General features: G+C 39.9%; 1 protein-coding gene across 9 annotated transcripts in view; it reads right to left on the reverse strand.

Moving 5' to 3' along the window:
- Positions 1 to 1,823: 1,823 nt before the first annotated feature.
- LOC141779371 (focal adhesion kinase 1-like) overlaps positions 1,824 to 12,963 on the reverse strand; it is a 62,862-nt gene continuing 51,722 nt past the window's right edge. For 4 of the 9 annotated variants that reach the window (XM_074654166.1, XM_074654163.1, XM_074654167.1 and 1 more), the window contains 7 exons: positions 11,101 to 11,163; positions 8,549 to 8,588; positions 6,999 to 7,102; positions 5,275 to 5,430; positions 4,650 to 4,730; positions 4,407 to 4,492; positions 1,824 to 3,940 (listed from right to left, as the gene is read on the reverse strand). In XM_074654166.1, the coding sequence (XP_074510267.1) occupies positions 3,814 to 3,940; positions 4,407 to 4,492; positions 4,650 to 4,730; positions 5,275 to 5,430; positions 6,999 to 7,102; positions 8,549 to 8,588; positions 11,101 to 11,163 (657 nt within the window). In that variant the 3' untranslated portion in view covers positions 1,824 to 3,813. The remainder of the gene's footprint in view (positions 3,941 to 4,406; positions 4,493 to 4,649; positions 4,731 to 5,274; positions 5,431 to 6,998; positions 7,103 to 8,548; positions 8,589 to 11,100; positions 11,164 to 12,963) is intronic. The other 5 variants (XM_074654171.1, XM_074654169.1, XM_074654170.1 and 2 more) reach the window with 3 other exon arrangements.

Consider the following 12,963-nt stretch of genomic DNA (forward strand, 5'->3'; position numbering starts at 1 on the left):
AACCAGATCATGTTTTTCCCCTGATCCCTTCTATAAATCAGATGTAGGATTATGAACCTAACCATCAATAAGCAACCATATCAACTTGATATTAACATTTCAATATTGTTTCTTAGCTCTGTCCAAATGGTTTTTCATGGAATTTTTATCAATGGACTTCCTGTTGTATATTTTAAATCATGCACTGGCTTATCTCATACTGTATTTATAAAGTGACTTCAAATCATCTTGTCTGTTTTGGCCTGCAGGGCTGTCACTAAGCTGCTACGTGTGAAGCTCTGCAGCCACCAATGAAGAATGCAACAACAACAACACCACCCAGGAGTGTCAGCCGCTGCTGGACCGGTGCATGACTATCGTCAACATTTTAGGTAACAATGGAAAACACAATATCAGATCACTTTCCTGCTCAGGAATGTAAAGAACTGCAGATTTTTGGGATCCAGTATTTTTATAAAATATCTTATTGAATCTAAAAATGAATCTCTAAAGTAGGTCTTGTTAGTTTATTGGCGAGTCATTACAGCTTTGGTCCTATTGGTCCTTCTTAATTCAACTAAAGCTCTGTGCAGCCTCTAAATAACTCACTCCAATACCCTGCTGTGTGTGTGTGTGTGTGTTGCTCAGGCTCTACCAAAGTCATAGTGAAGTTGTGCGCCAGTAGGGCCACATGCAATGGAGCTGCTGCGACCGCCTCAGTCGACGAAAACGGAAACGGAAACATCGTCAACTGCTGCAACACCCATAACTTGTGTAACTTCAGCGGAGCCGAGTCCATCCACGTACACACAGCACTGCTGCTCTTAACTGGAGGTGTAATGTTACTGCTGTTACGCTGACATCAGTGGGATATGCTGAGGGAGATACACTGCTGCTCTGTATAGAAAAGTGTTTTGATAAACGTCTCTAAGTCTGTCTCAATAGACTGTAATAGTATGTAATATGTATCATGTAAAGACTGTTTAGCTCTGTAATTATGTTAAAGGTCCCATATTGTAAAAAGTAAGATTTTTATATCTTTTATATTATAAAGCAGGTTTAAGTGCTTTATAAAAACTGTTAAACTATCAAAACGCTCAATATACGGAGAAATACACACAGCCCGTATTCAGAAATGGTGCGTTTGAAACAAGCCATTAGGATTTCTGTCCATTTATGATGTCACAAATATACAATATTTAGACCATTACACGGTTTTAAACGTAAACATTCTAAATGTGTCCCAGTTTATCTCCTGTTGCAGTGTATGTTAATGACATCAGCTGACAGGAAGTAAACATGGACCCAAACTGTTGCCAGGCAACGCAATTCTGTTGCTATTCCGTTGAAATGCACTAAAACGGAGCATTTCAGACAGAGGGTGAAAAGAGGTATATTCAGGCCGACAGTATGAGGAAAATAAAGTTGTTTTTTTAACATTACAGCATGTAAACATGTTCCAGTAGAAACACAAAATACAAATACAAACCTGAAAATGAGCATGATATGGGACCTTTAAGATTGTGCTTTAAACACACATAAAGCTTATTAATAACATTGTATACATACTGTAAGTATGACATTAAAATACGGACAGTACCCTGTACTTCCTATGGCTGTTGTATGTGAATGCTGATTGATGTATTAAAAATGCCCTCATAGATGATGTATTATGGCTTTGAGTCTCACTGAAAGCAGGTTTTTCTGCACTGTTCTAACACTGATATTTCCTGTGAAATCTCTTATGCTTAAATAAAACCTCTTGATACTGGAGATATAAAACCTGAAATGTAATGCTTTCAAATAAAATCTCTATAACAAGGATAAGAATGCGGACAGTCTGATTTCCATTTCGTCATTATTTTTATTTCATTGTTTTTTTTTTCTCCTCCTATTTGACAAGACGGCCGATTTAGCCCAGAAGACAAAATAAAAACCAGTGTTTACTAGTACTAGTTCTGTACAATTCACCAGTGATTCACACCAGTATAGCTTACAATATACCAACATGAGCAGATTTACGCAACGACAAGATAAAATAGATTGTTTTTTACATATTTTCTTTTTTTATCCCTATAAAACCCAGATATTTTTTTAATAGTTTCATTGCTGGCTAAACCTGGAAATCCAATCTGGGTAAAATAGGGTTAAAAAAAGTTCGTTTTTTGGTGCTGTGCAAATATGCTCTTCTCCATACCAGTATATCATGCTATACCAGTACAGTCACCAGTATATTTCATATAGCAGTATGTCATACTCCATGTGGGGTCACTATTAACAAAGACACGTGTGATCTGCTGTATTTTCAGTTCAGTGTTTTGTGTCTGCAAGACAAGTTTCCAGTCACGTGGCTCCACATTTCATGTGTGTGTGTTTGTCTGTTTCCCTGGGGACCGTTGTTAGGAGGGACATATTATTTAAAGAGTTACACCTGACAGAAACTGGGACTCAAAGCACAGAGGTTCCAGTTGTGAGGTTTGTTTGTGTCCCCGGTAAATTCACTTTGTGACACCGGTGGGGTGAGGGGACAGTTAAAGGCGTGACACCAGTCTTGTACGAGAAACAACGATATCAGGACTGTAGGTGAGGAGAAAGAGGAGAGGTGACACTGTCGGTTCAGTCCGAGACATGATGTCCTTTCTCTTCCTCCGGGACAAATAGGAAGTATCCAGTCACTCAAACTGAATCCTCAAAATCCACCTTTTTTTTTTTTTTGCTCATCAGAGTCAATGCTGGGATTGAATATCTGCTTGTATTCCAAGTAACAGGAAGAAGATTGTGACTGCTGAAACGACACAAAAGACATGGAGCCAGCCGATAAAAAGAGTGAACTGAATTGAGTGCGAGTAGGGAGTTTCCTGTCTGCGGCGTTCACCCAGACAAGAGTGGGATTCTTCACATTTGGAGTCTTTAAAACCGGCTCAGAGAGGAGCTGAGGAAGACTTCACGAAGGAGAAGAGCAGTGAGAACAAAAGGAAAAGTGAGTGAAATAGAGAAACAAAAAGTGTCTTCTTTCTTCGGGGCAGCAGCCCGGCGCTAGACTGTCCCTCGAGTTTTAACACCCGTCTCTTCCTCCATCTCCTCCTCTGCAATTTCTGAGTCTATAAATAAAACCTGGTGAGACGGAGGGAAGACGGGGATGGAAGAGAGAGACGGGAGGAGCGAAGCGATGGAGGCTGCTTCTCCAAACCAAACCTCTTTACTGTGAATGTCCTTGTTGGAGCATCAAAGCACCGCACCTGACCAGAGCTGAACATATAACATGTTTTTTGATTCAACAGAATCCACGGTGATGTGGAGGTAAAGGTCACATCCAGGGGGTCACAACACATGACATCAACAAATGTACTGATGATGGCTGCTGGCTGACGGCTAAGTCCATACCCACAGTGAAGTTTCATGCAGATGTGTTGCTGATCAACAGTTCCAGATCCAATCGCTCCCGTGATAGTGTTCCTGTCGGAAGGTTTTAAACCGTTTGAATCCGGCTCATCTCAGGTCCAAACCCATAGTCTTCTCTTTTCCCCCTCTCATCATTATATTACAGTCCAAAGAGAGAGAAGCTGCCAAGTCCCTGATTCAGGAAGTGTTTTTACTCTGTTGTTATATTACTAAAGTCACAGTGGTGGAGAGACGACCTCGGCTCACGCGGGATTCAACATCTAATGATTCTTCATGATCAAAGAATCAGAGCGGCTGTTTTCTCCTTTGATGTAAAGCTGTCAACCTCCGATGACGTCACTTTAATTCTCCACTGCTAACAGTAACCAGAGTGATGCTGTCTCTCAAAAAAACACGTCAGTTTCCTGTTGGGTCAGCTCGGCTGTTGCGGGGCTAGTGAGGGCGCGACTGGGACATCATCTTGAGCCGTGATTGGTCGATGACATCCAGCAGGTTCTTGGCGTCAACTGCAAGAGCGTGAGCCGCTGTCAACATCTGCTTCTTGTAGTCCTGCTGGAGGCTGGGACAGAGCAAAAATACATACATCACTTATACAGACTGGTACTAGTGGACAGATGAGATGAGAAGTACAATATTAAAAGGTTGAAAAATACTGAAGTTACTCTTTAAAGTCACTATTAGTACAATTTTAAAATCTCTGGCTTTGGCGCCCCCCCGTGATACCATCAGAAAAAGCCATTGTGGCAGACAGTTGGAAAATGTTCCTCTGTCTGTTACTGTTTTGACATTTTTTCCAAACACTGACTAAATATTGTTTCTTTGTCTTTAACTGAATGTATTAGTGTCCTCAAATGGAATAATAATGTACCCTGTGATCGACTGCATCCACTAAACAAATACAAGAAACTGTAAGAAAATACAAGTTAAGAAGATAGACATCTATTACATGGAAGCTTCATGATGTCTTCCAACGTCAGGCAATGAAACTATGCTTTATATATTATAATGTCAATATTTGAACCTACCTGGTCATCACATATTGTTGGGCTAACTTCATCTTCCCAATCAGCTCCGCCAAGTCAGAGTTCAGAAGCTTCTGTGCCATCTCGATCTGATGAAGACAACCAGAGAACTAAATATCAAAGCTAGTAGGATCAAATACCAACACCGACCGATATTAGTGTGATTCAAAATCCTTTAGCAACATTTAATGATAATAAGAACATATAAGTGATTCCACACTACACATAACAAGTGTGTGTTATTACCTCTCGGTGTGTACTGGCTGGAAGTTGTGGTAGAGTCTCGTCCACTGTGGCCAATAATGTCCTCAACGCCAGACCAACATCCTGAAACACACACACACCGTATTGCTCAGAATAGGTTCAAAATCAGACATAAGAAAACAGAAATTTAGGAAATTAATTAACATGGAGTTTAAAAAAATACTGCATTTACATGTAAAATTATAAACATGTGATAAAGTGATTTAGAAAACACCTGTGTTAGATTACAGTTAAGCAATATTTCCTACACAGAAAGAAATAACCAGTGTGGAGAACAGGGACTCATGAGGAGACTGCGATTACTAAACCCCAACAATTAAAGGCAACATCTAGTGAGGTTAAAAGGTCAGATCTGTGGAGTCTGGTTAACAGATGAATCACAAATTATTCACTGTGAAGTAGGAGTATCAAAGTTCAGCCCTCTGAAGGAGCGGTGCGGTGTCATCTAATTAAAACACGGTGTCACAGCGGTCAAGAGAAGATGACTTTAAACTATACAAACAGAACAGCACTCATCGGTGTAATGACGTTTTAAGGTCAAGGTTTGCAGCTCAAGAGAGGTAAAACTGAAAAATTCAGTGACATTTAGTTGGAGTGCCTCGGTTACCTTGACCATGGGAACGTATTCCTCTGGAGGAGCTGGTTGAATCTTGCTCGACATCTCGATCACAGCTTTGACCAGTCCGGTCACGTTCTCGTACACCTTGTCGTTGGAGCGGTCCAGATTGGCGGTGGGGGGCGGGCTTATCTCTTGGGGCTGCAGCTGAACCGTGAGAGCACAAAAAAGCAATAAGTGACAGGCTGACTGAACAAAGACCTTCAGGTCTGTGTGGAGACATAGAGAACAAGCTGAGACAATGTTGATGAAAGATATGAGCAATATGTACAAATCCTACATGATTACAGAGATGTACATGAAACACGCTTTTCTGACTCTCTGCACATCTGGTGCTAGAAAGTGAAACACACAGCAGCACTGCTTTTTAAATAGCTGCTGAGTAGATAAATAGCTTGAGATGATGAAGAGAGGCCACAACTGCTGCTGAGCGCTGTAAACTTATACTTACTTATATATCATTGAGACAAATTAATATATTCATGAGTGAATGAATATATGTGAAAAGGTTATCTAAATCTGCGGCACAAAATGTTGTTACGTGTCGTTCTCTTTTCTGGCCACTAGATGGCAGTAACACATTGGAATAAATAGATATAATTAATATGCCAATTTAATTATGACCTCTCTTGAGCCTTAATCATTTGCATACTTTCTTATTGTGAATGTGAAGACTTTCACTTGCCTTCTTTAAATCGGTCTCTGCTACTAAATTAGCTTTTCAACAGCACAAAAAGTAATCCTGTGTACATAAACACATGTTTTTCTACATATTTCTACCTCCTCTCAATCAGCTTCTACCCACTCCTCCCTTATCAGTCACAGTCACCCCCTGCTGTCAAAACACTAGGGCTCTGAACCTTGTACACATATGGCCAACTACTACTGCGTTAAACTAAGTTGATTCTACTGTGGTGATATTAAGACTGCAGGCAGATTGAGTTTCACATGGCAAATGCTAAAAAGAAGTCAAATTGAGTTTATATCGTCATGTCAAAAATCACAAATTACAAATCTGACTCAAAAGGCTCTACAATCTGTACAACATATGGCACCCTCTATCATTAATATGAGGAAAACAGACAACAATACAAAAAGCAACGGAGGGGGGATCCCTCTTCTATTCATCAAATGTATTTTGCACTTATTCTGACAAAGTGTTTCACCCTGGCTGAGAAAACTGCTTGATTATTGTGATAGAGGGTTAAATACTGTTAGTATAAGACAACAAACACGACTTTGGATGTTAATTTTTAAGGGGAAAAGACCTGATTTGTATCTACACAACAAAGGGAACTGCAGGGTGAAATAAATGTGATTATATGAAAACACGATGGAGAATTTGATTTGTTGGACAGAGAAATATAAGAACTGGTTGGAAGAAGGAATCAAATGACTCTGGGTGTGATCAACTAGCAGACAAGACGCACAGTAAACACACACAGTCGGTGTGCTGCTTACCCGCCAGGGCTAGAGGTCAACAGTAAGGCAGGGTGCAGGAGGAAGAGGAGGAGGGGAGGAGGAGGAGGAGGAGGAGCAGCCAAAGGACAAGAAGATAAAAGGAGAATATTAAAGCATTAAAACATGCAACCTGTATATTTGATGAACGTATCCTTGTCTGTGTGATTGTGTGTATTGTTATGTGTTCTTTTTTTAATAGTTTGTGTTGAAGTATTTTTGATTTGTGTGCGTTACTGTGTGAGTGTGTCGTGTACCTTGACTCCGTCGTTGTAACTATCTACAGTATTTAGACAGGCCAGACTGCCTACTTGGCCCTGGGCTCCGGGTCGAGGGGGTTTCTTTGGGGGAGCTGCATGCTCTGCAGGAAACAACAAATAAAAGGTGAACATTATTCCTCCTCACAGTTTTACAGTATCATTTCTGGACAAATTGTACTTTTACATGCTTCAGCAGCTGATGTGGTCGTTCATATCTGTCTTTTAGGACTGAATTTAAAGTTCTTTTACTTGTTTACAAGGCTCTCAATGGTTTGGGGCCAGCCTATATTATTAATTCTTTGTCGTTTTATTATCCTTCACAGCCTCTTAGATCCTCTGCTGCCTCTTTTTAAAATACAAACTATCAAACTGATAAGAAAATCGGCAGCTCAGCCTTCTTTAACTATGCACCGAAACTGTGGAATTCCCTATCTAAGGCTCTAACAGATGCAAGCTCTGTGAACATTTTTAAACGACATCTGAAAAATGTATTTATTCAGCATTGACTTCATCTAGTAGCTGTCGGTCTTCATTTGTTCTATTTCTATTTATTTAACCTTTATTTAACCAGGCAAGTCAATTAAGAACAAATTCTTATTTACAACGGCAGCCTGGCAAAAAGCAAAGCCTACTTATTTTTCTACATGTTTTATTGTTCTTATTCCTTCCTTTGTTTTATTGCTTCGTTTTATTGTGCTGAATTTGCACATTTTAATCTGTTTTTATTCATCTGTGTTTCTTCCCTTTGTTGTGAAGCAATTTGAACCACTCCCCCTGTATGAAAGGTTATATAAATAATAATAATAATAATAATAATAATATCAATTTCAGTGTTGGGCACCAACTAAAAATTATTTTCATTATTGATTAATAGTTGAAATGAAAAAACTGACATCTTTAAAGTCTTGTTTTATCTGTCCAACAGTTTAAAATCCAAATATATTAAATTCAAAATGATATAAAACACAGACAATTAGTAAATCCTCACATTTGAGAAGCCGTTTGGCATTTTTGCTTGATTAAGCATCTGAAACAATTACTCCACAATTCTCTCGCGATTGACTAATCAACTAATTGTTTCAGCTCAATGTGACAATAAACAATACAATGATGAAAACAATACAAATTGACACTGGCAAAAAAATGTAAACTGTCCTTCAAAACCTCCTGTCTGTAAAACTATTTCAAGCTGAATGTTTTTCTATTTTCTCTGTATTTGGCTGCTTGCACTGTGAGCTTATTCACGCTTCGAGCACACAACATATTGAACTTGACATGCTGTCTGAGTCCATATAAACAGAGACTGGTTTGCTCGCTGGCTTGCACAGTTCACAATCAGATCTGTCGTGTTGCGGCATCAAACTGTAAACTCTCCAAACAGACTGACACTATCTGTATACAGAGAGTGAGTTAGAGCTGAACACAGCTATGTAACGGTATATGTGTGTTAACTGCACACTTTGGGAGATTAACAGACAGAAAGAGAAGATAGATTTAAACAATAGTGGTTGTGTGTAATTGCAGACGGTTACAGGCCTGTCTATTACCTGCTTTGCCAACGGGTTGGTATATGTGCTGGTTTCCTGTCTGCACAAACAAACAAACACAACAACAAAACATTGGGTTAGCAAGTACTCAATCACACACATAATCAGAAGCTTCACATGAAAAATGATCTGAAAAATTTAGGGAATCCACACGACACGGGATCTCAATTTGTACTTGTAAAACACACACTCGTCTCGGTTTTCAGTGGTGTGTGGTCTAACACTGTGTTACTTGTGTTAACCAAAATATGCTTCCTGCACATGGATAACAAAAAAAGCACTTCCTTTGTTAGTGCTACCCTTTCAAAACCAGCTGCAGCATGTCTTTATGATTTGATGGTTGTGTGAGCATACAATGATGCCACAAAGCTCTGTAGTGGTGCCAGACATGTTATATATTTACTTTGTTGTATTATTACTGAATCTTTGTTGTTTCTTCTGTGTGAGAAAACAGTACAGAGGGCTTCGAAAGCCATCAGAGTGTTGTGGTCCGACAACCACCAACACCCAAAAATACTCTACTACAGCATTTTATACACTGACACACACACATATACAGGGAGATTTTACCGCCACAAACCACAGCCATTCAATGGGAGGAGGAGGACAAGCAGAGAGATGAATTACAGAGACAGAAATATCTGGCCCATGGCAACTTCAGACTGCTACAACAACTTCTGCTGGCATGAAGAACGTTACAGACATCAACAGAAGGACTCTTTGGGATAAAGTTACAGCAAAGCTCTGATCAACAACATCATTTAGTTTCAGGAGGAGAAACGTAATCACAGAAAGACTTCGAGAAAAACACGACGACTCCAGTTTCTAGTATGTACAAAAAAAAACATTACAGGAGGGAACGAGTGATGAAGTCACGATTCAATACCACCTGTGTTAAAATATGTTAGAGGTTTGAACAGCATGTAACCACCATTATGTTCTGCTGAGTGGAAATGTGCAATCTGTCACTGTAACAACGCGGTGGCAACGCGGTAATCATGCGAGAGTTACACAACAGTGCTCAATTAAAAAAAATGATGTGGTTAGCTCTCTTAAGTGATCACAAATGTGAAAGCCAAGAAATGATGTCTTCCTTCACACATATTGTAGCATGTTTGTACATATTCATGTGACTAACGATTATTTTCTTTATAAATTAATCTGATGATTAAGCTCTCTATTAATCACTTAATCGTCTGATCTCTAAAATGTCAGGAGACTAAAACCGAAGGTGAAGCTTTAAGACAAAGGAAGCAGCCATTCCTCAAATTTCAGAAAGCTGAAACTAGGGAAAGGTTATGTTTGTGAAGGTTCTCAGTCATCCAGGTCATGGTATCCGAGTAAGGGTTAAATCAACAGCAACTGGACTTAGTTTGGATTCTTGAAGACGTTTCACTTCTCATCTAAGAAGCTTCTTCAGTTCTGGCTGAATGGTAGGGGACGACCTAACGACCCATGTGGCAGTCATTCACACTAGGCATCAGCTGACTCTAACGACCCATAACTACAGTGGAGCACCAATGTACTGTGTGGTTTCTATTATCCTGCTAATGACCCCACATAGGTTAAATTCCTGGGTCGTCCCCTACCATTCAACCAGAAGTGAAGAGGCTTCTTGGATGAGAAGTGAAACGTCTTCAAGAATCTAAACTAAGTCTAGTTGCTGCTAATTTAACCCTTACTCGGATAGTGAAAGGTTAGCATTTTTTGCTTGAAAAATTACATAAACAATTAATAAAAAAAATGTAAATAGCTGCTGCTTCCAACTGACTAATCTTTTAATCCACTATTCAACTAACCGTTTAAGCTCTACATGTGAGATATTCACTTCTAGGGCACATTATCATCTTATATGTTACAGGAACAGCCTTGAACTTAACATGTTGAAAACAACATCCTGTTAAAGTGATACAAACTTTTGGCTGCAGCTGCAGGTCAATGACGTTCTACGAGACCCAATCCACCATGTTTTCCCCTAATGCTACTTTTGACGCTCTAAAGTGTGTAATTAATGGGCAGACATGAGCAGAGCACAGTAAACTATAGACTAGCAGCATGCTGAGTTACTGGGAGCAACACTGGAAACAGACAGATAAGGATAAAGATGGCTGCTTGTTTTCTTGCTCTATTAATAACTGGCGATGTTGTGGGAATCCATTGACCCCACATTGCTGACCTCACCCCCCAACAGGTCACTTCCTGTCCCTGGATCAATCCCCTCAGCTCTAATCAAAACAAACACATGCTGCAGCCAATTGCAGTGAGTCCAACCAGAATGTGGACTTCCCTCAACATTTGTCTCTCTATCAGACATCCTCCTCTCTTAAACACACAAACAGTTCAGAAATATAACTTCCCTTTTTGATGCGGTGGGAGTGGCAAATGGTCATGACAGTGAAACTTGGAAAGAGGCTATATGAAGTACAGTTCATTCAGGAGAAATAACTCCTTCTTGTCAAAAGGCAGCCTGTGAACCCCTGTTATTGTCCTACTGCATGCATGAATAATAACATAATAATGACTAACTAACAGTGTGATAGAAAGTAACTTACCGGTGGTTGAAGTCCACCGTCTTCTCTGTCCAGACTCCCTCTAGAACTTCTAGAGTCTGGTTTCTAAACACAAACACACACATAAACATAAAAATGATATCTCCATTCATCAACAGTAACTTATAGTAAATAAATATTATATAAAGAAATATATTTATAGTAGTTTAATAGTAAGGTTCTGGGCTGCTTTCACTTCAATTTGCTGTCAATTTAGCGAGACAGATTCAAAGTTCTGAATTGACAATTATGCAAATTGTTTGCAAGTGTTTTTCCAATGAAAAGTGCGTCATATTGGTTTTTCATATCTGGGATATTCCCTGAGACAAACACCCTTTGATGGCAGCTCTACATCACATGCTTTTGCAAGACTGGTCCATTATATGGTGCAAATTCGGTGTCTTAAACCAGTAGCTTTACTGCTTTGCTTAAGATTTTTGGATTTAAATGAACATCTTTTACCATCAAAGAACTGCCATAAACAGCTATTTTACTGTAGGACTACTTTACAAAAAGCACCTTGTAATTAGCAAATAAGTGACAGTTAATACTCTGATCTGTCCAAGGGGAAAGTGACTCCAACTCTCCAATCCAAGTTTAATCTTACAATGATTATGTGAATGAGGAAATGAATGAGTGCATCAAAGCAGTGAAGTTCACGTTAAAAGAAACTCACTAACGTACACATCTAAATAAGACTTTCAAGAAAAAACAGGAACATACTGAACAAAGCTGCAGGTCTCGTCTTCCTACACACAAACTTTTTTCCAATTAAAGCACAACTTTTCAGATTGACATTTAACCCCCAAATTGCAGTGCCGCCGAAAAACACCCACAAACGCCGCCAAAATAAAACCACACACAAACACCCAGCCGTACCATCCCACCAGCCGCTCTCTCACACCCATCCTTTGCCTACCAGTTTTCCAAGACAGGACTTGAAGACCAGCATTGCCATTGAGTTCATCAAAGTCCTCTGATGAATCGTTTGTGTCCGAGTTGTTGTGTCTGTGTTGCTATCTGGTTCTGATCTTATCGTATCTCTCTCTAAAGATCTGTCTGTCTGCTACTCTGTGTGAGCAGTTACATCAAGACAAGAATTCAGATTCAGCTCCAGCTTCCTGCCTCCAGCACACTTATATCTGACTCTGACGCATGGAGAGAGAGAGAGAGAAGGAGAGGAGAAGGAGGAGGACGAGGAGGTGGAGGTGGAGGAGGAGGAGGGAGGAGGGATGGAGCACGCTGCCAACAAGCCGTCAGTGTGTGAGCACGTCTATCCTTCTTTCCCAAACCATTTGGTTTTCTCCCTCCTCTCTCTCGCCCCTCCCTGAAGTGACAGCGTTATAAAAAACATCCAGCCTCCAACACGCACACATAAATATATACGCCTCCCGAGCTTTTCAGTAATCTTGTGTGTTGTCAGTTAGTGGTTGTGGGTCAAAGACAGACTGTTGACTGGGCTGTCAGATTGTCTAAGCCTATCATTAGCCTGGAATTCACACAGGCCACACCTGCCTACAAACTCTCTCTCTCACACACACAATAAAATTCTTGAGAAAAAACCCCAGACAGCTCGTTCAATCAGTGTTTCACAGAAATATGCATCCTACATGAAGTGTTCCTCCTTCTCCCCTTCCTCCCCCGTCTTTATGTCATCAGAAATAATGGGTTTTCACACACACACACACACACACACACACACACACACACACAGCTCTATCAGACATCAACAAACACTGCATTCACTTACTTATCTTTGTATGTGTGAATTTTACTAAAATATGAAGTCAGTCATAACGAATCTACTGTTGAATAGTTTGTGCACTTCACTGCTAACATAGGCAGGAGATATGGAAGAGATTTTCT

Source organism: Sebastes fasciatus, chromosome 12 (assembly GCF_043250625.1).
Source record: "Sebastes fasciatus isolate fSebFas1 chromosome 12, fSebFas1.pri, whole genome shotgun sequence".
NCBI lineage: Eukaryota > Metazoa > Chordata > Actinopteri > Perciformes > Sebastidae > Sebastes > Sebastes fasciatus.